We start from the raw sequence: 24,527 nt of genomic DNA on the forward strand, positions 1-24,527 counted from the left end.
GGAGAGAGAGGTTATTACAAGGCCAAGGCAACACCAGTTTTACACTTAACGCAGCAGCAATTCACACGGGGCTGAACAAAGCAAGGAACACGCCCCGGCCCTGAACGCATCTGTCATCCCAGCAAGCCCCGTGCACAGGGGCTGGCGGCGGTCCCACGACATGGTGAACCGTGAGCCCCTTTGGCATCCCAACGGCGGTGGCTGCGCCCAAGGAAGGTGCTGCAAATCTCATGGTGGATAGCCAACGGAGAGATGCTTCTCCCCAGTCTCGCCCCATGCTAGGCGGACGCCCTACACGCGTCCCGTACCTTTTGCCCCATCTACTGCAATGGCAGGGGTCGGTCCCACCGTGCCACGTCCACGCTCAACAATTTTGGCACATCTCACATGAAGACGTTTCACCAGCTATCTACCTGCTGTACAAGAGGCATTTCCTTTTACGGGTTGTAAATTCAACCGTGTTCGGTGCGGCTGACCAGCGTTTTGTCCTTGCTCGAGCAAAGGATCACGTGGATCTGGATTTGCCCTCCCTGCCCCTGCTCAGACCTAGTCCTCTCAAAACTTCTCCTCTTCCATCACTTCCCTCCCCATCTCTGGGCCCTGTTTTTGAGAAAAAGGGGCCCAAGCCAATCCCCTGTACTGGAGGCCAAGGCATCCCACTGGTTTCTAGCACCATGGGAGAAGCATAGGCCCAGTCTGTGCTTCGTTCACCCAAATACTGCATTCAATCCCAGTGTTGCGGGCAGATCTCCCTGGAACAAGCTGAGCCCCTGCCCTCCGGACGGATGCACGGTCGTACAAATTACCCCTCCAACACACATTGCCTTTGTGACCTGAGCTTCCACGCTGCCCAGATCTGCTCCCGGACTTCCTTTTGTCCTGGTCGACCCAAGTCATCCCAGGTCCCCTCGCCTCGCCCCCCCGCAGAGCACCCATCGCTACCCTGCTAGCTACCCCTCCGTGCGAGAGCTCAGCCCTTTGCTCCGAACTCTTCCCTTCTCGCACGGTTCACCAGCGAAGACTGCTTCTCACCTCGCAACCCCTCCGCATTGCTTGAAGAGTCCCTAGGGAGCCACTTCGGCACGCCAGGCCCATCACGCGTGCCCGGGGTGGGCAGCTGCCTGGCAGAGCCCTCCAGCCTACCTGGAGCCCAACAAAAGTTGACCCCCGCTCCCAGCAACGCGCCGACATTGCAGAGCCCACCGTTTCCAGCACAGAAACCCGCTCTGATCCCTAACCACTGCCCCATATGCCACGCTCCCCCTCAGTCTATTGTGTGGGCCCTCTCCTGCCCCCACGCCAAGGCCCTTGCAGGAACCCTAGTCCTCCTCCCTTCGGTCTCCAGACAATCCTCAGCATGTTTTTGCTGTCAGCAAGCAAAACCCCCAATTTTAGCAGAAATCAAGTCTTTCTGGTTGCCAAAAGCAGCAGGGATCTTCCCACCCAAGCTCAGCACGTTCCCAGAGTTGCAGAATCAAAGGGCAGTTGCACCGTTACAGCGGGACGGATGCCGAAACCCATCCAGCACAGCGACCGCTAGGCCTTGCTGCCCCCGGCCAGGCACCTTCACCCCTACCGCTGCTGACCTGTTTGGAGAATTTTAAAACAGGCTAGCGAGGCACGGCTTTCTTCTTAGCAAAACCCACGCTGCCTTGCCCACATCATGCTGTGCCCCTCTAGGTGTCTTAAAACTTAATTACCATTTAAATCCATCTGCCTGGTAGTGAAGCAAAGCTCGCTGGTTTGCAAGAGCCCAAACAGCACACAACATTAGTTGCATGATTACACACACACATACATTTTGCAATCCCTGAAGCCACCAAAGAAGCAGACCCACAAAGGACATCCCAGGGTGTTACAAGAAGCCCCTCTGCAGCAGCCAGACCACACTGCGCCGCGTGCCTGTCTGCCGAGCTTTCCACCGCAGCAACAAAGCACCAGGCCCGAGGTTTCGACCACGAGAGCTCTGCGGCCCTGCGGGTAACGGACGGCCTCGGGTCCAGCCACGGAAGGGGGCAGAGGAAGGCTCTTCCACGCAGTCCCATCTCCGGGGTGCAGCCCTGGCCACGCTCCCGCACTGCCCTGCCTCGAGCGCGCAGGCAGGAAGGATGCACCAGTCAACAGCCCTCTCGCACGCCAGGTCACGTGCCTTGTTGACGCTGGGGGGCAAGCGCTTGAGAGTCGACACTCGATGCTATAAAGGCAAACCCCAGGAGGGCTCACCTGGTTTGCTTCCCCCTTGCACACAGCCGAACCACCACCGTGGCTGGTGCTGCTGACCCTCAGCACCAACAGGTCTCCCTGCTTTGCTGGCCTCTGACCCCAGGTGCAGCAGGAGCTGTTCTGGGCTCTGCGATGTACCCAGCACCCACGACTCGAACGTGAACCGCACACCCGTGCTCCCAAACAAAGCCGCAGCAGAGGCAAGAGCCTCTTCCTTCATGGTTCATCTTGCGTGCTCCTTCCCATGTCCCCAGAACACATCTCCGCGTGGAGTCCAAGTCCCCCCGTGCATCCGGACGGAGGCTGGACCGCGCTGACTGTCAGAAACCGGGTGAAAACGCTTAAGCCCACTAAGGCTTTTTCTCTGCGACGTCTTACTAATATCCATAAACCTAAGTGGTGTTAGCTTATCACGCTCCGTGGAGCAAGTTATGTTTGGCTCATTTAACCTGCTGCTAAAATCAGATACCAAAGAGGACCTGACTAGGTCTACATCCTACTGGCACGGTGACAGAATCACGGTGACATCAGATTTACATTAACCGTAAAATATCCTGAAACAATCCGATAGTCGCAGCTTGAAATGGGAAAGGCGTTTAATGCTGGGTGATTTCAGGGTGTGAGCAGCGTCCTGGCTCCTACAGCATCGCCCCTGAGCGTGGAGACACGGGCTCGAGGCGCGGGAGCACAGGTGAGGCAGTGACCCTGGGCCCGAGCGGAGAGCAGGGGCACTGGCCTGCATTGCTGACCCGGACGCCTACGTAGCAAAAGTGCTACCCTAGCACGCTCGCTGCCAGAGGCAATGCGAAACCACATCGCCGATCCTGTGCTTCCGTCTACATTACTAGCAGGAATAGGGCACCCCTCGCTGCTGCAATAACGACCCGAAGGTCAGCGGGTCGAGGAGGCCGAGCCGTTGTCAACACCAGGCCAGATCAGGGTGCCCCGTGGTTTCCGGCCACGTCACAGCTGTGCTCCGGACAGGACACAGAGCAGCAAACCGCACGCTCGGGAGTCGGTCCTCCCCCATCTTCACGCTGGTCCTTCAAGAAGCGGCCGAAGCAGCGGAGCACTACAGACGAGCAAGGGCTCATTTCTGCTCCTCACCTCTAAAAGGGAGAAAGAAACTATTTCATCTAAGACGACAGGTCCCAAGTGTAACACGCCTCTGTGCAACGTTGGCTTGAAGAGCAAGCCAGCTCGAGGGCTCGGAGGAGCAAATAAGGCTCGTACAGGAAGCCCGTTCTCTTCCGTGCCTGGGACCCCACAAAGGACCTAGCCTCATGCATTTATTTCGTTTTCGGCCTCTCTCCAAATGGGCCTCAGCACAGGGAAAGCAGTCCCCCGCGATTATCCCGCATGATAGCAGCGGTCGTCCTGCCTTGGAGAAAAGGAAGCGAGGGAAGGAAAGGAGCCCCTCGTGCACCACTGTCCAAGGACTATCAGCGGCAATTCAGTCAGGCACAGCTGCCGTAAAGCCGCAAGCAGCAGCCTTTGAGCTGAAGAGCCAGAGCACCTACCAACGCAGCCGTGAAAGTCCCAGGTCTCTCTGCCTGTGGGCGTCTGTCCTGGCCCCGTCCCGGCAGCCAACCCCACAGACCCCGCGAGCCGAGAGCCCCTCGGGGCTGCGACTGGGCTTGGCTACCTGCATCAGCAGCTGTTTGATCCCTATGTCTGCCACTATAATGCATGTAAGAAATAAAGGCTTTTGCTACCCTGTACAGAAAAGTTCTCTGCTTACACGTGTCCACAAATGCACCATTTGGCTGCTTTCCTTGTACAGAGGAGGACTTTTTCAAGAAAGCATCTGAAAACCCACACGTGACCAGAGCAAAGCAACCCTCCTGCTCCCCTTCCTCCGACAAGCCATCTTATTGCCTACCATGACATTTCCACCAGAGGTAAGAATAACCCACTGGCTACTCACATAAACGGGCAAGCAGGATTCGGCCCTAGTCTTGGGAAAGCCCATGAACAGGTATCGTGGGGATGGGCACTGCCTGGCTTTGGTTGGGCACAAATGACTAGGGAGGTAGTGCCGGGGGCGAGGGCCCAGGAGGAGCCGGGCTGACACGCGTTACAGCTCCAGTCTTGGGGAGGGGAAAGGTTTGCACACGAGTTTATCATTAATTCTTCTCGTTATTATTTGGCCTCGACAAAGCTGCCGTATCTCAGAGCCAGCGAGTGCTTTCCTGCTCTGCCGAACGTGGGGCTCGTTCCACTCCTCTTGCCGAAAGCCACAATCCCAAACGTCCGAACGCTGCTGCGACGCCGGCCCAGAAATCACCGCGCGGCCTCAGCAGGTCCGTTGCACTCAGCCTGCCTTGGCATTTCCCTGCCGCGCTCGCGCTAACGATCCCTACGCTCCTGCCCTCTGCAGCACACGCTCCATCCAGAGGCGCTTTGTTAGCAGAGACGGATGGGACTAGCAGGCAAAGCAGGGGGAGTCGGCCTTTCACTGCCCCAGAGTTGCCGATTTCTGGATAAACGACCGTCAGCTACAACACGCCAACCCTCCAACCAGCAAAGAGGCTGAAGACACTTCCCAGACCGGCACTCCGTCTGAAACCTGAGCTCCGACACGTGAGTAAGCAGGGCAGGAAAGCCGTAGCATCTATCCCCATGTTACCTATGCTCTCTGCGGAGATGTCCTCTCCTGCTGCGCACAAACGTTTGGTTTGCAGGATGTGCCACTTCTGCTGGGTTACGTGCGGCCAGAGAGGACGGGAACGTGAAATACGGTGCAGTCGGGGCGAGGCCCGAGCAGCCGGCCCAGAAGGGGCCTGGAGATGTATGGCATCCTCATGCACCAAAAATAAAGCACGATTAGTTCAAGTCCACGTCCCCCAGTTCTGGACACCTCCAGCTCTTTCCGCCCAGAGCACAGGGGTACCCCGCTGCTGTTCCCAGGAGCTATCCGGGTGCATCTTGTCCGCTGGCCTCCCCGGGGGCATCTCCTGGCAGGTCTGATGCCGAGTTCGAGAGTCTAACACGGGGAGATGCCTGCTCCCTGCTATCGCTCATCACACATCCTACGAGACCCATCGTCCCGATATCGCCAGCACCTGCGCCTGGTGCTCCAGGGGCGATAAGGAAATCAAGCAGCCCGGCGCGCTGATCGCTGGCTGCCTGGGGAAGTTCATGCAAGACTGGACTGCCACGAGAAGCTCGGCGTGCACATGGGCCTGTCTACAAATGCCTGGAGGAGCAGGCGACGGCTACGGAAGAGCTACCTGCAGATACTTGGTCACACGCTGGAGACGCTGAGGTCCGACTGCTCACACCCCTGAGTGCTGGCTTCCAGCGAACGCTGGTGACCGGGAGTCATCCCGCTGCACCTTCTAGGCAAACGTTTCTAAACAGCCACTGAAAAGGAGAGCGAGAGAGCGGCTTCTTACATTTCACACACCGCCGTGATGACGCAGGCACGAGGCCAACCCTTCCCCGTGGTTTTACTCTGCAACTAAGAGCTGTGTTTTCAGGATCACCGACCCAGCGCAAGCTGGGGGCTGCATCGCTGCTTTAAACGTGCTCTGGGTTCGAGCAGGAGACTTAGGAGGGAGTTCATTTGCGCTCAAGGGAGATCCAGGGCAAGGCTACCCAGCAAGCATCAGCCCTAGGCAGCTCCCTGCAACCCGACGACAAGCCCTTCAAACCAAAACCAAGGCACCCGGGTGCTCACAGGAGAGACTTCCCCCTAGCCTCCTCCCTGCAACCCCCAAAACAGGCTCCCAGGACCGCAGGCGGTCAGGGGGCTGCTCATCGCGACTGCTCCCCTTCCTTAGGCTAGTCCACGGGGGAGGCTTTTGCACCCTGCGAGTACACAAGGTACCAGGAAGGCAAACCAGCATGGAGGCGGCTTCATGCACCTACGCAGGACAAGCCACAAAGCCACGTGCACCTGCTCACGCAGCGCAAGGCAAAGCTGCAACTGCCTGGTTCACACCGGCGAACCCGTCATCCCTTCCAGGCATGGCGTCACGCCTGCCTTCCAGCCTCTCTTCCCTTGCACCCGCGCGTGCCCTCTCGGTGAAGTCACTAACGAGACACTTGTGAACTAAGCACCTCCGGATCCCTTGGTTGGCCCCAGCAGGCACCACGTCAACTCGGCTCCCACTACAACGTCCTCGCCTGCTCAGCGCGGACGCACCCCGCACGGCCCCGGGCCGGGGCAGGGCAGGGACCAGGCAGGTTTGCGGCCCGTTCTGCAGGGAACAAAACCGAGGCGGGAGGAGGGGAGAAGAGCCGCGCGCAGACAAGGGGAGCGCGGGAGCCCTCGCCGGCAGTCTGCAAGGGGGTCCGCTCTCCATGTCAGCGCTGCTGCCAGATTGAAGTGACAAACAGGAGGTGGAGATCCCGGACCGGTGCCCGCCTCGGGGCTCGTCCCTCACACTTCCTCACCGGCTCTGACAAAGCCTCGGCTCCTGCTCCCCGGCTGCCCCAGAGCCCGTCGCCCCGCGCAGCGTGGGCCCGGCCTGCCTCAGCCCGCCCTCGATGACTAGTCGAGCGTGAAGCTCTTGGACGGCTACCGATCTCGTTAAGGCTAAATCGGATGATTTGGCTCCACATCCTGTATTCCCCGACCAGAGATCCGTTTCCCCCGACCATCCCGTAACTACTCTTGGAGGCCACGTTAATAGGCCGCTGCTCATTTTGAGCACGTTAAGTAGGGCCGAGCCACCGTCAGAGGGAATAGATTTGAGTAATGATCTCTTACGAGGCTACAAACCTACATATAGCGTTTAAAATGATTCCCTCAGGACAAGATGTTTTTCACCAAATCTCCCGCGTGACAGTTTGACATATTGGTTCGGGCACATTGCTCTGCATTTGTACGCGCCCCGGCATCATCTCTTCCAGTTTTTGAGAGAAATAAGGTCTGAAAACGTTGCATGTTTCTCTCCGCCCTGGATCTAGTCTCTGCAGGTCAATTTGCTCTTCAAAGGGGAGCGCTGGCGTGGAGAAACAAACAAGCTACTTAGCTGCTCGCTAAGGCAGCACTGATGAAGCGCTGGGAGCTTGTCTGGCGCGCCAGGAGGATATGCAAACATTTATTTTTCACTTGCGTCCGTACACGCAAAGAAAGGTGTCGCGCGCTGTTCGTTTTAGTGAGCCCGCCCCGCTCTGCGGGCAGTCTCACACCCGGCCCCCGGCACCGGTGCACCTTGGACTGGCCGCCTGTCCCCGGCTGTCCCTCGTAGGCAGCGCGCACCGACCCGCCACCGGCCTCACTTCCCGCCCCTTTTTTCTGCACGACATTGGCCTCTTCTTTAAAGCCCACAAGAAAGAGACGTGGCGCGTTCCCGTGCTCGCTGCCGAGCGGATGCAGCTAAAGGAAAAGACCGAGCCGGCCTGGTGGCTCCACGGGGCGGATACGGCGCATCCGCGGCTCGTGATGACGTGCACGGTTTCAACAGGGAGTTGCCCTTTGCTGCACGCACAGACCCCCTCAACTCCAGGGGATCGCCCGCATCTTGGCCATTAACATTTCAAGAAGTCATTTGGCTCAGCCAGCCCCGGGATTTATTACAGGCATCAAGCCTAAGAATTTTTATAACCAGGCGACCGACGCGGTAAAAGCTTTTTCTCACAAAGGCCATCGGGCTCCGCGGTAAAAGTTCAGCGCGTAGCAAAACTACCCCGTCCTGCTCATCTACCCCCAGCACTTTGCTGGTGAAAGCCTCGCGCGGAAGAGACATCACTCATGTAGACGGGGAAAGTGAGAAGCCAGGGCTGCCACTGCTCGCCCAGCTGGGAACCCAGCCCATATACCCTTAATGTTGAGCCCGTGCCCACCCGCCTTCCTCAGCCGTCAGCTTTGGCAAGTGTCCCCTAATCTTCAAAGCTTCTTCCTTCCCGGACAGGATGATTAATTGGAGGTGCCTGCCGCTCTAAAGGGAGCGTGTATCAGAGCATGTTGCAAAGATGTTTGCTTTGCTTTCAGTGGTCTGCGAGCTGGCAAGGGGCTCCGCCGACGCTCGCTGCTCGCGCACAGGTTAGATGAAGGCGAGCAAAGGCTTGCTGCAAAAGGGCGTCTCCGTTTTATTCTTTGCTCCTTTCACCTGCATCCACCAGGAACAGCCGCGGGAGGGAAGAGACCCTGGGGGGGTGGCAGGGTTAACGGCCGGACACACCTTCCTCACCAGCATCGTGAGCGGGCAGGGAGGCCGCGGGGCTCTTGGACGCACTCGACTTGCTAACGTGGCCCCAATCCGGTGCTGGCAGTAACTCCCCAACCAGATAAAGGACCAACTGGGGGGAGTGGCAGAGGCAGCACTGAGCTCAAAGTGCAGCGTGACCTCGAGTTGGAGGCAGGGGAGAAAGGACAGGGGCGGGGAGGACAGGCCCGCGCCCCACGGCCTTGCAGGCGAGGGACACGGCCCCTACGGGAAAGGGCAACAGGCAGCTTTGAAACAGACTCCACTTCTCTGGGCTCCTCCACTTGGTCCCTTCAGTTGAACACATTAGCTCTAGCCCAGGGGCTGGCTTGCAGCACGCCACTCACTTCACACACTTGTGCCTGCCCGCCTGCTTTCGTGTTCGTGGACCGGAAACCGCGCCGCCCGGCCACACAGGGCCAAGGAACCCGCTCCACGGCTCCCATCGGACGCCGCCGGGATAGCTCACGCTGCTGCCACGGCTCCGGTGCCGCTGTGCTCCTGGCCAGGCGAGTCACGGTCGAGTCCGCCACGGACTCGCAAAGAACGGGCTCCGCTTGTTATCCAACCAGACCCGCTCTTGCACGCGCAACCAGCAGCCATCCCCGTGGAACTGGTCTATACTGGTTTCACGGACAGAGAGGTCTCATGTGGGGCTGCACCCAGGTCATGACCCCCTCTTCCCAAAGCCCACCTGCAAACCCCAAGCCACTTTTGCAAGGTCCAACAGAAAGCCTGCGCTGGTTTAGAAATTCAGTGCAGCCGATTCCACCGTATCCTGCTGCCTGGGAAGCCACGAAACCCACTGGGAGCACCAAGTGCTTGCCCAATGCCTAAGCGTGCCAAAACCAGGCTACAAAGACCTTTCTCATGACTCTTCGCGGGTGGGCGGCGTGCACAAACACTGCAAACACGGTCCACGGAGGAAGAGTCATGCTGCTGTCTAGGCTCATAAAACCCCTGCCGGCCACTACGACTGCCCCTCGCACGGAGGTGACGAGCGCTCGGAGCCGCGCGGCCCCCCTGGGAAGTCTGCCGCGTTCCCACCGACCTCCAGCTCGGAGCAGCAGCTTTCCACGCTCGGCAGCGCGCTCCCGTCCCTGCCGCGCTGCGCGCGGGGGCTGACGTCTGTCAGGAGAGGCCTGCAGAGGGTCTCTCCCCAAACCGTTCTCGCTCGGGGAACACAGAGACAAAAACCCGGGCCAGGCCGTGTAGCTGCTTGGCAGCCAGCCCATCGCTGCGGCCCACCCTCCCACCTTCTCGCAGCTGCATCCTAAACTGGTGGCGGGGAGAGGAAGCGTTATAAGCTCTCCGGGAAAGCAGATTAGAGCCAGGGCGTTATGGGGGGCTCTGCATTCAGTATGCAGAGGAGAGCCCTGCTGCAGAAGGGCATGCTGGCTCGTGGGTCAGATATTCCCCAGGTTGCTAGCTGACTTCACTCAGTTGCCTTTTAAGTACTTTAATCTCTTTTTTTTTTTTTTTTTTTTTTATTGCAAGCAGGCACACACACCCTGGGAGGAGCTGAGAATTGCTGGCTTTTGCACCCAATGTTTTTAATTTGGCCTCGCACACGTGGGTGGCTCCCAGCAAGTCGCCACGCAGTGATGCCCCATGCCAGTGCAATCCCACAAAGATCCCCCTTTGCAAAAAAAAATAAGAAAGAAAGAAATCAGGGCAGGGTTTTGACCCCACAAAGACCCCAAGGAGCGGTTAAATCTTGGTTCACATCACTGAAACCCACTCCTGGGCACTGCTCAGTAAGATTTCAGGACAGGGCAAAATTGCACGAAACCGTGCTTACATATACGGCTTTAAATTGCCACCCTGACATTTAGCAAGAACCCGAGCCTATTAATAATGACTAATGCCTGCAATTTCTATACGCTTGACTCTACTTCACAGCCCCTTTCCTCCCCCAAGAGCCACCTACCGACCGGTCCCCAATAATGCAACAGCCTCAAAAGCCTCTTATTAGTTGGTGAGAAGCGTTAAGCAGCCTGAAAGAAGAGGTCTTGGGAGAGGAGCACTGGCCTGAAAACAGACCGTATTGATTCGCCTGCTGTTTTCCTGTTATAAAGTCGCCTTTAAATGTATATTAAATAATGAAAAACAGGTCCAATACTGGCTCGTGAACGCGGGTCTGCAGGCTAACTGTGGACATAACCATTCGCATCAACCACAATACGGTAACCGAAAGAGCAATATTTACTGTAAGAGGCAGTTCGCTCTACGACCAGTCGTATCATTGCAGTGAGCTTTGCTGCAGCTCATTTCATCTCGAGGACGCCCAGGTCAGAAGTACTAATATTACTTTCAGTCTAATGTGGGTTCAGTGCGCAGAACCAGCTTCCAAAAATAGCATTAAAATGCCCACTCGCACTGGCAAGGGAAGTGGGTGTATAAATGGAGTTTGTAAAGGCAACAAATAGATGGTGATTATGCACAGAGTGAACCGGAGAGAGAAACATGTAAATCCCAGCTCCCTCTCCCCAGATTCCTGAAACGGCTTCTACATAATTGCTGGAAACGCACCGAAATGACAACACTAAGGAGGCGATTTAAACCCTACATATTACATTTTAAAACATCTATTTTCCTTAAACGAACTGAAAACACGGTGAAAGGAAAAAGACTCCCTTCCCGGGCCTTTGTTTGAGGTTGCCTAGCTTTAGGATACAAAATGAAAACGAGCTCACGTTAAACTTAGTATAAAAACGATTCACATCCCTACCCCACCTCCCTCTCCCGTGGGACCGTGCGTCTCGTGCTCAGAAGGGATGGGTCCAGGGGCTGAATTTTAAAGGGGAATTTGGTACTTGATTCCCACCAAAATCAGTGCGAGGGAAACACCCAAATGCTTTCAGAGATTTAAAAGTACCGTCTGCCCTAAGTGCTGCAGCAAGCACTGCTTAGTAGCTGATGACCCCTGACCACAAGCAGTTTGCCCGTGATTCGGGCTTTCCCTTCAGGCCCTGCCTCGTCTCCGAGTCCTCCCCAGTCCTGCCTGGCAGGTGCCTCTGCTGCAGCTATAATTCACAATTACGAAGGACTGCAATACACAACTGCCACAGGCAAAGTCAATGGCTCCCATGGGCCTCGCACATCTCCGGCTGTGGCACACTCTAGGACTCTGGGTTATACCTCACCAGCACAAGGGAAATGGTGAAAGTACAACCGCAGTTCCCAACGGGGGTCTTGTACCCGAGAGGAGACCACACGTGGCACCTTGGCCCGCTTTGTCCCATTTGTTCTTCAGGATTACCTGGAAACATCTCCCAGGGACACGCGTTTGGGTGCACAAGGAGCAGTCCCTTGCAAGCCATCTCCCCTAAAATCGAAAGGAGGTCAATCCATTTCCACGGATGACAGGACAAGGAGCAACGGGCTCACGTTGCAGCAAGGGAGGTGGAGGTTGGATATTAGGAAAAACTCTCCCATGAGGAGGGTGGTGAAGCACTGGGACAAGGTTACCCAAAGAGGTGGTGCAGTCTCCATCCTTGGAGGTTTTTAAGGGCCAGTTCAACAAACCCTTGGCTGGGATACTGCAGTTGGGGCTGGTCCTGCTTGGAGCAGGGGGTAGGACTAGATGTGACCTCCAGAGCACCCTTCAACCCTCATTGTCTAGGATTTCACCACTCAGCAGGGCACGGACAAAATGGCACTGCACATGCAAGCACAATGGACAGCAGGGCGGGCACGACAGATGCTGGCCACCCATGTGCAAGGAACGGGGGTGGGAGGGGAACAACTCATTCCTCTAGACCAGAAACACTTTCCCAATGCACTTACTTATCCTTTTGCTCTTACTTATTTCTAACTACATAAGGAGTCAGACATCCAAAAAACAGCACCCCACCAGGCCCCGTGAAGAAGCCCAAGTCCTCCCCACCAAGCACCGATTCATCTTGCAACCCCCACTAAAATGGGCAGGAAGGGGCAGCGAGGTAGCGGATGCTCTGCCAGCTGATAAAGGTTACAGCAAGCTTGGACTTAACATTTGTATACAAAATCTGGAGAGAGAAAAAGAAACTATCAGATAGAAACACATAGCTGTGTGAAAGGGGGCTGGGGACAAGAAAAATCCACTGGAAAAAGATGGAACTAGATTTGTTCACCACGTCTAAAGGTTTTGCTGTTGAGAGGATGGATATAAGCATATTTTCCCCTCCAAGAGCCGGGTCACTGCAGAGTCTTCATTCAGCTCTCAGAAAAAGCAACGTGGTGGGAGCAGACAGCTGTTATAGGGAGAAATCTCTGTGTAGACGAACTCGGAGAGCTGCATTTTTTCCTCAAGTGCTCATCCCTTGAACCAAAACCAACTCTAAGGTTTCAAAACCCAGTACATTGGGCAGTCGGCCGGTAGACCATACTGGGACGGTCTCCTCTCCTGTCAACTCAAAAGCGAGAGCACTGCTCCTCCCAGCTCTCCTCCGGGCCAGCTGGCCTTTGCTTTTCCACAAAACCTCCAAAAATAATTTCAAAGATAAAACTAACTGACGACAAGCAGCTCCTCTGGTGCTGGGAACCAACAGCTCTGCACTCCCGCTCTCAGGAAATCTAGCGCCCCCAGAGCACCAACCTACACAGCCGCGGCAGGTAAAGGCACAGAACGGAGGACCGCTGGGCACCGCGGTGCCACGGCATCCCCCAAAACGTGGCCCCGGCAGCCGCACAGTGATGGGCAGCTTTCACAGGGGACCAGGTGGGAGCAACGACATTTCCTTTCTGTCCTGGGGGCTCTCGCCTTTTTGCAGCGCATATCAAGCAGGGCTCGCACTTGGACAGCTTCTCAGCTCTCCGTGGTCTGGCTACCCCCACTACACACAAAGCTGCATTTGGGGGCTGGTGTCTGCTTGTCACTCGTGTGCACGGCCTATTGAGCAACAAACAAAGATCTGGGGCTGTTTGGTTTGAGCGCAGCTCGCATATTTGAATACTGAAATCAACTTCCTCACCTCGCCCCAAAGTCGCATCTGGAATCCCAGACGGCCCCGGGAGACGTAACGGGTCCACACACGAGCAGCAGAGCCCGTAAGCTGCTCCAGCCCCGCGTGAGAAGGGCTGCAGACATGTGTTTTTATGGTGCTCATTATGGAGGCCAAGACAACCCCCCCACAACTACAGGGCTGAATGTCTGCTGCACTCCCCCTGCGTCTCAGGACTGACCCCAACCCATTCTCCTTGCACTTGCACATGCACACCCCCGCGGCAGAAGTACCTTCCAGGCAGAGCCAAGTGACACCTTTTCTTGGCTGCACTAACACAAGGGAAAGGGGTAAGGAAAGACTTGTGCAGCAAAGGCTACATGGAAAGACCTTTCGGTGAGAAATGCAGCGAAGGCTGGAAATAGGGAACACGCCTCTCCCAGCACACGTCAGGGCACAGGACAGCCTCAGCCACCGCTCTTGCAGCCCACTCTCTTCGCACGGCAGGGAGACGCTGCCCTGAACCGCAGCAGCGGGACCTAGCCTTTTGTGGGTGTAAATGATACACTTAGCACACACATGCTATCACGGACTGCACCACGTGAGCCAGCACATTCGAGGAGCGCTGTAGCCCTGTGCCCAGCCAGCAAGGCACGTGTGTGAACACACTAACTCAGCCCACATGTGCAAGAGGGCACAGCCTACAGCTAGCATCACAGAAGTCATTAACTACATAATGGCAAGCCCGAGACTTTGCAAAGGGATTCATACACGAGCGTGTCTCCCGACCTCCCCCCCCAGACCCCCCCCAAGGCCTTCTGCCCCACACTGGTCACTTCACACCCTCTCGTTTGTCGTTTTCCCTTCAAAAATGCCTCTTGGCCAAAGACAGGCGAGTTGCCGGCCTCCACACTGCCAAGCCACTCGAAAAGGTGTTAGGCACAAAAGGAGAAAGTGCCTAAATCACAGGGGCAACACAGCCCCCCCCACTCCCAGCAGCTCCCATGGGGCCAGGCTGGTGGTTCCAGAGCTCAACACAGCCAGTCCTCCCAGTACCGCCAGTACCATCCTAGGCAAGGCAAGGCAACACAAGACAGCATGGGTCAGCGTGGCACCGGGAAGGCTGCCCAGTACGGGGGCAAGGATCCCAAGAGCGGTCAGGGCTGGAACGGCTACAGACTTCCACAGGGCTGGGATGTCACCCAAGGGAATTTACTGACCACCAAGGGCTACATAAAATCGGTGCCTGCTCAGCTTACCCGAAGCGTTCGGGTGACAAAACAGCTACGATTTCAACAGAGGGAAGGGGGTGCTGCGGTTCCTGCACTGAGCGCTCCCCAAGGACCCGCCAACTCACTCCCTCGCAAACGGCTAAGCTGTCTGCATCTGAGCCCGGACAATGCACGGCGCGCTGGGGGGACACAAAGGCAGAAGACCCACCACGGACCTGCACGCCGGTTTGCAACGGGGTTCGTGCATCGGGTTCATTTATTATTGTTTGGCGTGGAAGACAGCGAGCCGTGTCGCTGCTCCAAGAGCCGTTCTGAAAAGTCCTGCTTTGCTTTTCATGGTGCGCACGGTGCTTTTCACACGGCCAGGCACAAAGAAATCCCATGTCCTTCCGCCTCTGGAACAGCAGCACGGCAGTTTCCCATGTAGCTTTCCTCCCCGAGCACAGGACCCAGGCAGTCGCATCTTCTCAGGGGGGTCAATCTGAGGCTGCAACAAGAAGCCGGATGAAGGCCACTGTATTCAGCACCACTTCACTGTTTGCACCTGTCCAGAAAACCCTGGACCCAAAGCTATCCTAAGAGATTATAGCTGCTAAACACATTCTTGAGGTCCCCGTGGGCAGGGAGGCAGCTGTGCTGGAAAGAGTTAACCTTCCCGGGAACACAGCTCGGGTTTCTCAGAAAGTCGGAGACTGCAGCTGAAGCCGGTCCGCCGCCTGCTCCCCTGCCTGCCTGCAGCCTGACCCCTGACATTTCCACTCTGCTTCTCGCTGGCGTAGAAAACTTAACCATACATAAGCACGCAGGCGGGAGGACGGAGAGGTGGGGGACAGGAGGAGGAGAAAGGGGAGATCTCTCAGATTTCCTCCAAGAGCTGGGATTCAGCAACAACAACTGGCAGCACACTTCGGTGAGGGGTTGCGGCTTATCAGGAAAACCTTGCATCTACGGCGAGGCCTTTCTGTTTAATTAATCTCCAAAGGGCCCCTTCCCCCTTCCCCCTTCCCCTCGCGTGCGGGTTTACAGACAGCCCCTCTGAGTGCTTCGCTTGACTCCTGGGAGTACAAAACCCCGTTCAAAAACATCACCAGGTCTCAGAGCCGGCACGGCAAACACACGTTCAGCGAGATGCAAGGGACAAGCCCCATTTAGAGGTCATTTCCCAGTTTTGTTGCATTTATGCCCATGAAGCAGCATCCGGGTTACAACAAGGGAACGCTGCCGAGCCGGGACCGGCTCACTTGCCACTGCTGCTGCGAGGGCCACCCACCGACCTAGCCAGAAAGCGCTCAGCTCCTTCCCCTGCCGGGTCCGCCCTTGTCCAGGAGGGAAGGCACCGCAAGCAGTGGCAGACCGGGCCACCGGTGTGTCCACGCAGCTGAAACGCCACGTGTCGGTAAATCCTTGGGGCCCTTGTTGAATTTGCAATCTTGACAACATCTGAAGGGGTTTTCTAACCACCCCTACCTCCTCCCCGCTCCCAGGGTGCAATATGAAGCTCACCCTGGCGAAGGAGGACACATTTAAGGCGTGAAACGAGAACATCCACAGACCCACCAGGTCTCTTGCCACCATTTCTCACCTCTGACGTGAAGGGGCGAGAGGAGAGTTGGGTCCACAAGGACCATTCAACCCACAGCCCCTCTGCTGAGATGGCAAGAGGACTTCAATTAATGCCAGTCCCTGCAGCGGCTTGTAATGCGCATGCTCAGCTACTGGGACCCAGACCGACCACCGCTGTCCCCGTGCAAACCAACAGACAGGCTCCAGGGAGAAACGAATCTGGACACTGCTGACCTGGGCTGGGTTTGAAGTGACCGTCTAAAGGAGAAAGACAATCAAAGATAACGAGGGCTGGGAGGACCTCAGGAGGTCACATCAAGTCCAAGCCCCAGCCAGACCTCTAGTCTGCCCTTGCAGGTGCGCCTCTGCCATTCCCACGAGCCTGCCAGGGAATGCAGGAGATACTCCAAAGGGGAACAGGTTTGAGCCACAGTTTGAGCCTGGTCAAGAAACGGGAAAAACAAATTTCACACCAGTTTTGAAATTTCAAATCTATTTTAGTTTTACAGAGTTGGGGACGTAACCGTTTGGATTTTTCCCCCCCCCAAAGTTTTTATAAAACGTTTTCAGTATTTTTGTAAATGTGGGTTGTCCTCCTCTCTCCCTCTTCTTTTCTTTTTTCCCTATTTGGGCTTGAATCCAATTCAACAAAGAGCTTCCAGGATTGAATTGTGCAGGGTTTCCTAATCATTGTCTCTTCTCCTTTTTTCAAGGCTGCTTTTTCAAACCTTCACCAACTCTGGAAAAACAACAGCGCACCAAAAGGAAAAATTAATCTGTTCTCCCCCTTTCTGTGCCTCTGATTGCAACCAAACGAGCGGAGAAATCTAGAACTCCCTCCCCCCCGCGCTCTTGCACTCGGATACTTTCAAAAACTTCTCTGAAGTTGAAGTTCGCGGTAGAATTACAGAGATTCGTTTTCCTCTTGACATGCTATCATGTCTCCAAAGTGACAAAAGTTTTGAAAAGCAATAGAATGTAAAAAAAGTGGGAGGGACCCTCCTGTATCCTCTGCACTGCTGCAGCGAGACTCGAATGGCAACCCAACAACGCACAACATCAATAAAATGAGAGGGGAGGTAACAGAGTGATTTGTGTTTTGTTTAAAAAAAAAAAAAAAAAAATCCTGAAAAGGAATAAAATATAAAATCAAAAATTAAATTGTTCTGAATAAAATTTTTCTACGCGCTCATTTTGGGGGGGAGAGGGTGGGGTGGGGGGAGGAGTTAAAAAGCTTCAGCGATGTCTACTAGAAATCGGGGAATGAATATGACACACTGGAAACAAAAGACAGGCCGCTACATCACCAAGGGTACAGCTGTGCGCCACGTCAAGAGAAAACAATGGCAGAGCAAGTTCTTGGAAAGATTTCTCCTGCCAGAACCGACCCCGAGGTAGGCAGCTTCCTGCTCCCGCCAGGTCCGAGCACGACCGCCACCGAGCCGCTAACGCGCAACGGGAGAAAGCATGCATGTGTTTAACGAGCCAGGCCTGGCAGCATCCTTTCACCCTGAAAATCCTTACGGGACCTTCTCCCACCAGGTGATCACGCCGGTCCTGGGGCAACGACTTGGCGGACGTAGGAGGGCTGACGGTGGCCCAATCGTTTGACTGGCTACCGTCCACAAAGCAACTGTTGTTTTGGCTTCTTTTTGCACTGCTCCATCTTTTAGGATTTCCTAATTGTAAGATGGCTGCACAAGGACTAGACACACTAATTTATGGGGTGTTTTGGGGGGTGGGGGATGAGGTGCTCTTTATTGAGGTCTATATTCAAAAATCGACATAGTCACACCCACTGTTACGCGGACTAGCACAGGAGGGGCTCGATACCAACTGGGACCTTGAAGCATTATCGTAACACAAATATTAACTAAGAATAATAGCAGCGACATTATGGTACGCTTCAGACTTTCCCTCCTCTCCAATGCTAGAAGCGAGCAAGCAGAAAGCACAATCACTCGCAAATATTTAGTTAAGGGAGTCATTTTGGTCCCGTCATTTTTGTGACTTTGTTGCCCAAACCCCCCCCAAGAATCAGCGCTTCATTATCAAACATCTGTGAAGAGCAAGTGTTAAACTGAAATGTTTAAATTCACATGATCTGCTTCACTGAATTGCATATTTGATTATAAAATTCAATCCTGATTTGTGATCCACCCCGCACCCGCTCGGCAAATCGCACAAAGTGACTGACACGGTGGGAATTCTGCCTTTGAATACACAATTGATCTCCCATGCCGTATTAGCTCATTACGTAAGAAGTGCTTCTGTTCCCTGGCAGGGGGGCTTCGCCCCGCACCGCTCGGTGCAGACACGAGGCAACAACAGAACGTGCAACCAGCACCTTGCCGCTTAGATGCAAGTCTTCCAGGCAGGGAGCGGGCCATGACCTTGTTCACCAAGACAGTACATTAATTGAAAAAAATCAAAACCGCTTGCAATTTACAGCCTGCGGGAGAATTATTATTTGCTAAACAAACTTGAAAATACATTTTAAGTAACCTACTCAAGAATTTTTAAATCGGTTTGCTAGTAGTTTGCAAATAGGAGCTGAAGGGGGGGATACTCTTCACTGCTTATTCTTTGCAATTAGCTCTAGCATATAGAAAACCAGTCAAATAGAGGACTCCACAAGTATTTCAATTTCCATCTTTTTCAGCTGGTGAAGGATGAATTGCAAGGACCAAGAAATGGTTGAATAGACAGCTATATGCGGCAAGGATTTTTTTTTAAATTTATATTTCTAGTGCATGCTGAATTTTGCTTCCCGCTGGGTTTGAAGATAGTCGTAAGGTTTTGAATACAGCATTTTTGTCCCCTCAATAAAGAGCGTTACATTTTGGAAAGCTGCAGAGGGGCCTTTAGCGGTCACCAGGACTTCATCTTTTTATTCTGTTTGCCTGTGAACTGTGCCTAGAGGATGGCTGCGCGTCCTCTGCCCGCTACAGCACTGAGCTCAACCAGATGACAGATGCTCAGGACTATTTTAAAAATCTTTAAATTCTTGGGGAACAGCTAATCTACAGTTTAAAACAACTAACAAATCTGAATAAATGTGGCCGCTGCGTCCCCTCCGCGCTTTGGGGCCAACCCCCTGAAGTCCACGGGAACGTTGCTCCTAATTTTAACAGGGGCAGGAGCAGGTTTTCTGAATGCAAGCGAGGAAACAAAACCAGGGCAAGGAAGTTAACGGTCTCCCGCTGCAGAGCCCCTTTCCAGACAGACGTATTTTCTAAATAGCATTAAGGGCACAAGCGCCTCGGTGGCTGATCAGCATCCTAGCGAAACGCTCCAAAGGGCAGCGCGCGTTCTGCAGAATAATGATGTCCTTTTGCTCTATTTAGTGTTTTGGAGAAAATCTGCAGTAAAGAGAAAGCCACCTGAAGACAGACTTCTCCCAAAAGACACAGCAAGGGGCCACTAAAAGGTACCGTCTAAGTAGATGTGCATTTTATGAGAAGCCTGAGACTCTCGAGGTATGTGGTCTCCTTCAGCATCCTGAGCGCACGCTAAACACCAGTCGTGTGCGTCGATGATTCGGATCAGAGAACAGCCAACAATTTTTTTTATTTTTATTTTTTTTAATAAAAAGGTGGGTTTGGAGTTGGGGTTTTTCTTTTTGTTGTGTTTGGTTTTGCAAGCCTGAGCAGCAAAAATCTGCTTGAACCTTGTCCTTTTCCTACAATATAGCTTTATTCTCAATTGTTATAGAGAAACCCTTTTATTAAAGAGGAAACAGTTGAAAGCACAAATATAAGGTTTAATTTTCTATTGCCCGAGACAGGTTGTTTATGACTATAGCATGCTTGCTGGAAAGGCTATTATAACCCAAATGTGCTTGCTTGTCTTATGAATACCTATATCAATGGAAGAATGACCATTACTCACTCATATCTGGGAACTGTTCCTTCTAATCCAAGGAAAAGCTGTCAGAGGGAAGAAAAAATACCTTGGCTTTCACATGCACTGGCTAATGACCCATGACTGCATGAAGCTGGAGTCAATGACAGCAGCACATTGGGGCCTGGTTGTGATATAATTGCCCTAAAAAGAAAACAGCAAGATAATGCTAAGACTGCAGAGGGAGAGGAATTCTTGCCAACCACGAGCAGGGTGCACGCACCTCCAAACTGTGCAAAGTGCCCAACCGGGGAGGAGAACTCAGCACCCGTTTCCTGCTCCAGGCCAGGCCTCATGGGACAGGCTAGGGACAGAACGGCGGGTGGGACGTGCTGCCCTGACCCACCTGGCACCGAAGTCACTACCACGACCCTTCGTGGAAAGCACTGGCCTTGCGGCGCTCTACGAACCGCCCAACAAGGGAAGCGAGAGCAGCCTCACCGCCAAGCCCAGGCCGGCTCTGCAGCAGCTTTCATTCTCCCTGCCCAAGGGGCTTTGTACCGCCGGCCCCCACCCTCTGCCCCCAGCCCAGCACGCCCTCCTTTTCCACCGGGTATTTCTTCACTTCCAGGGGAAAAGCTGTTTGTTAAGAAATCATTTCAGAGATGCTTAAAAACATTCAAAGAAATGGTTCTGGGTACTATTGTCACAAAACGTTCGCTCACAGTCGCATATAATGATGCATTCAAGGGAACCATCTGTGCTGTGGGTTTATTAAAATGATGGATTATTTCCCAACACCCTCACAGGGGAAACTCGGCAGAGACCACAAAGTAGCCATCTAACCTTTGGCTTTGGTAGTTCTCTCTCCCGTAGTATTTCTTGCAAAACTGACTCAGTAAGTGACATATTAGTGTCTGCCTTGCTTTGCGACCATGAGCTGAGAGCTCATAACCAAGGCAGGCAGAGCACAATTGACATCCAGAGCGTTCGGTCGAAAGGAACAAATCAAAACGTGGAATTTCATGTATAAGAAATACCCAGCAGCTTACAGCCAGGCGACGGAAAGAAGAATCAATCTGAGCCCGTATCTGGGTCCCAAGGTGCAGTTTTCAAGCATGCACGGAGTTTGCACAAAGTTCCAAATTATTCTAAAGTAACAGCCTTTCCAGCAAGATTTAACTAGCGGGGAGAAGAAAAAAAAAAGCCACTGCAGAAAACTGGGACACCAGTTTGGTTGGGATAAAGGCAGATCAATTTTGCTCAAAAATTTTAAATGAAACACTCCTGTTTTGGAAAGAATTTCATTAGGATAAAAATATAATATGAAAGTACCCATTTAGAACAAATGTGCTATTAATTCTTAGCACTGTGTGTGGAAGGGAAAATTGCATTTTTATCTAAATGGTTTTTCTGCATAACCCATTTACAGTATTCTCTTACAGCTCAGTAATGGGCCTTTCTCGCGTTACTATTTGGGCCAGAGCACGGTGGAAAGCAGGAGCGGTCTTCAAAAACATTAAAGCAACCCCAATTCAGAGTGAGTTTCCCCACGGCGGGGAAGGAAAAGGAGAGCACATGTTAAATGATGGTGGAGTGAGAACAGGAGAGCACACTCCCATTGACTCGATCAGCTTTCCAATCATTTTTGGTAGTTTCTTTTAGAGACCTGAAGCAAGAACAGCCGCTGCTTAACACCACGTAGCTGCCCAACAGGATCCAAAACCACCGTGGCGTGGCGCTACCATGCTGGAAATGATACAGGTCGTTTCCAGGCTCCAGGAGTTACCATCACACCCAAACAAAGAACACAACTGGTTTTAAAACCGTAAACCAGTTTCTTCAATCTGAATGCGAGTATAAGCAATGCAATTTGAAACAAGTAACTCTGGGTTCAGTATTATGGCCTTTTCCATATATATTAAAAGAAAAAGCAGTAGGAATGTGCTCCATGGAGAAGGTCAAAAGGATCCCAGAACGAAACAGGCCTATTTATCAGGTTTTGTCCGAATAGGCATGCACGTAAAATCAACACCACATTCGAAGTTCTCGACTGTATAACACAATGTCCCACATATGAGCAAAATACAGATGTAGTGCACCCGAATAAAAGTATAATTATCACCCCCAAAAAAACAACCTAGGAGTGAAGACTAAGCCACTTCCTTAGCACTGTTCCCTTGACAGTTCTCATCTCCAGATTGCTTCAGCTGGCTTTTTTGACAATTAGCATAGCAAAAACATGCATCTGTGAAACTAGGAGCACAGAGAGGCAGCAATAATGGCTGATACCACTGGACAGTAAACAGTTTTATCCCCTTTACCTAGCTGAAGTCTTCGCTGCAATGTAGTAACTACAGGAAACTACTTCTGTTTTAAAGTTTACATTAAAATCTTTCCAAATTTAGGGCCAGCAACCATCCCTTCATAATGCTTAAAAAGGCAGACATAAAAATGTAATTGTATCACAGTCTCTCCAATTGCATGTTTTTCCAGCTCTTGAAGTTCATATTCGCCCGATTCAAGAAAGAGATTTTCAACCTACTCTTTTCTGCGACTGAAAAATATTTGAGAGTCATTTGTATAAATGGATTTTAAAGAAATTACCCAAACGTGAAAGGCTTGGGGTAATTATTTGGACTAAAACGTAATCACTCTCTGAAAAAAAAAAACAAACACGTTTTAAAGGCAACATTTGTCAGCTCACGGAAGCAAAGATTTGCAGCACTCAACTGGCAGCCAGCAAGTTGAAGCTATACTCTCATTAGCCACTGTCAAAGAACTCAGAAGTAGGACTACAACAAGCTGCTCATGCAATACAGGAGATTTGCGACCCGATGCAGGGAGAGCAGCAAGCTCCTCTCCATTTCTGAAGCCCCGTGTATGTCATTTCTTGGATGTGTGTCAGTCCAAGCAAGCAAAAGCAATGAAGTGTGTTAGCACAATGCATCCGCAGGACACGTTTCTTTAGACAAGAATATTTGGTACCGTTTTGTACGCGCACAAGTGGAAGCTGTTAGTAACTCCAAGGATTTGGTGGTTTCTTTAGGGTTCAATTTGTAACTTTTCACATGACCACTGCCTCCATCTCCCAGCACAGCGAGCATGCCAACTAAACTCATACCTATTTTGCAGACAGCTACAATGAATTAAAAATTGATGCTCTGAAACTTTCTACTGACTGGAACAAAAGAATCAAGAAGGATTTTGCTTCTGTACATCTGTGTGGTCTTTCCTATTTCCAAACAGCTCGTGCTAGTCTTCAATTGTATTCAGAAAGCTCTCTTTCCCCCCACACCCCCCAGCCCCAGCCCACACCACACACCTCAAAAACCTAGGAATCACACGTGAGAACACATGCAGCGAGGGCGCCGGTTGCTCCTCTTGATCACAGAAAGACATCATGTGCCTCTCCTCGAGGGTAGCCAAGAGGGCTACAGCATGATTACTGCATCAACACATGCTCGTACTGATTGCCGCTATTTTGATCTCTAGAAAATGACTTTGGTTTTGTTTTGCGTCTTGTTTTTTAAACGGAGTTTGAGACTGGCTGTGCCTGACCCAAGTGAAAGACACCTGGACCAGTCCCCACCACCCGCTCTTTGTTAACACGCTCGCTGACCAGCGCACCCACTGCTTTTACTACTTTTAAAGCTTTTCGGGATTGCCTCGTCTGTAGTACTTATTTTGCCATCATTATTTTAAGTGATGAGTACAGATAGGACATAGCAGAATCCTGTACAGCAGGCTGACTTTAATTGTTCTGCTTCTGAAACTATTTGGGGTGAAGTCTCTGCACCCCTCAAGTACACCAAGAAGCTTTTAAATCGTCATTCTGGAGCCAATGGAAAAATTAAACAACGCACGTTATGCAAATTAAAGCTATCTATTAATACATAAAGTTAGCCACCTACTCCACGCATCTGTGATGTATTCAACACTGCAGCCTTCTTGGTACTATTATGCTATGTTAATAAAAGGACACAAGATGCTTAACTTAGTGCCGTCATTTAAAAGGCAGTTCAAAGGACCAAAATAAGTCAAACAAGTCACCCAGCGGCTCCTCTGCACTCTCGGTCCTTCCTGAACAAAGGAAGGGCCCACTTCATGCCAGGGTTTTACTGTACATCACTTCGGTTTCCTTTGCTATCGCTCAGGTCTGACAAACGGATGCACGTTATTACAGACGCCCTGTTTCAGACCCGCTGGCAGTTGTGTTTCCTTTCCCCGTCTTCAGTGGGAAAGGAGAGAAACCTTCAAGGAGGGCAGTTGGACTCCAGAGATCCCCCCACCCAAAGTAAGAAAAACACAACTGGCGCACAAGACTTAATTACCGAGCGAGAGGGTCTTTCACACTTCTTCCCGTTGTAAGGCACTTAGGTGCATTTCCTAACGGTAGGAGTCAGAGGCTGGGATGGCGTGAGCGCGCGTGCTTACCAAACTCAGCTCACTTCTAACTTACAGCCGCGTGGGCTACTCGAGCTCCAGGTCCCCGATCAGGCCACTTCCGTCCTGGTCTGCAAACCACACCGCTCCAGCTTCGGGAACCTTTTCCGGTCCTCGGCATATCCTGGACAAAGGCT

General features: G+C 52.8%; 1 protein-coding gene and 1 long non-coding RNA gene across 2 annotated transcripts in view; one reads left to right on the forward strand and one right to left on the reverse strand.

The window, feature by feature from the left end:
- The window catches only part of MN1 (MN1 proto-oncogene, transcriptional regulator), a 39,522-nt gene that overhangs the window by 5,911 nt on the left and 9,084 nt on the right, over nucleotides 1-24,527 (reverse strand). Inside the window, exon 2 of the mRNA XM_006015226.3 lies at nucleotides 8,269-8,277. Within this exon, the coding sequence (XP_006015288.1) occupies nucleotides 8,269-8,277 (9 nt within the window). The remainder of the gene's footprint in view (nucleotides 1-8,268; nucleotides 8,278-24,527) is intronic.
- LOC112549687 lies at nucleotides 14,161-17,257 on the forward strand. The gene is made up of 2 exons (XR_003093201.1): nucleotides 14,161-15,448; nucleotides 16,815-17,257. It is a non-coding gene; the product is annotated as an uncharacterized LOC112549687 (long non-coding RNA).

Source organism: Alligator sinensis, unplaced genomic scaffold, assembly GCF_000455745.1.
Source record: "Alligator sinensis unplaced genomic scaffold, ASM45574v1 scaffold628_2, whole genome shotgun sequence".
Lineage (NCBI taxonomy): Eukaryota > Metazoa > Chordata > Crocodylia > Alligatoridae > Alligator > Alligator sinensis.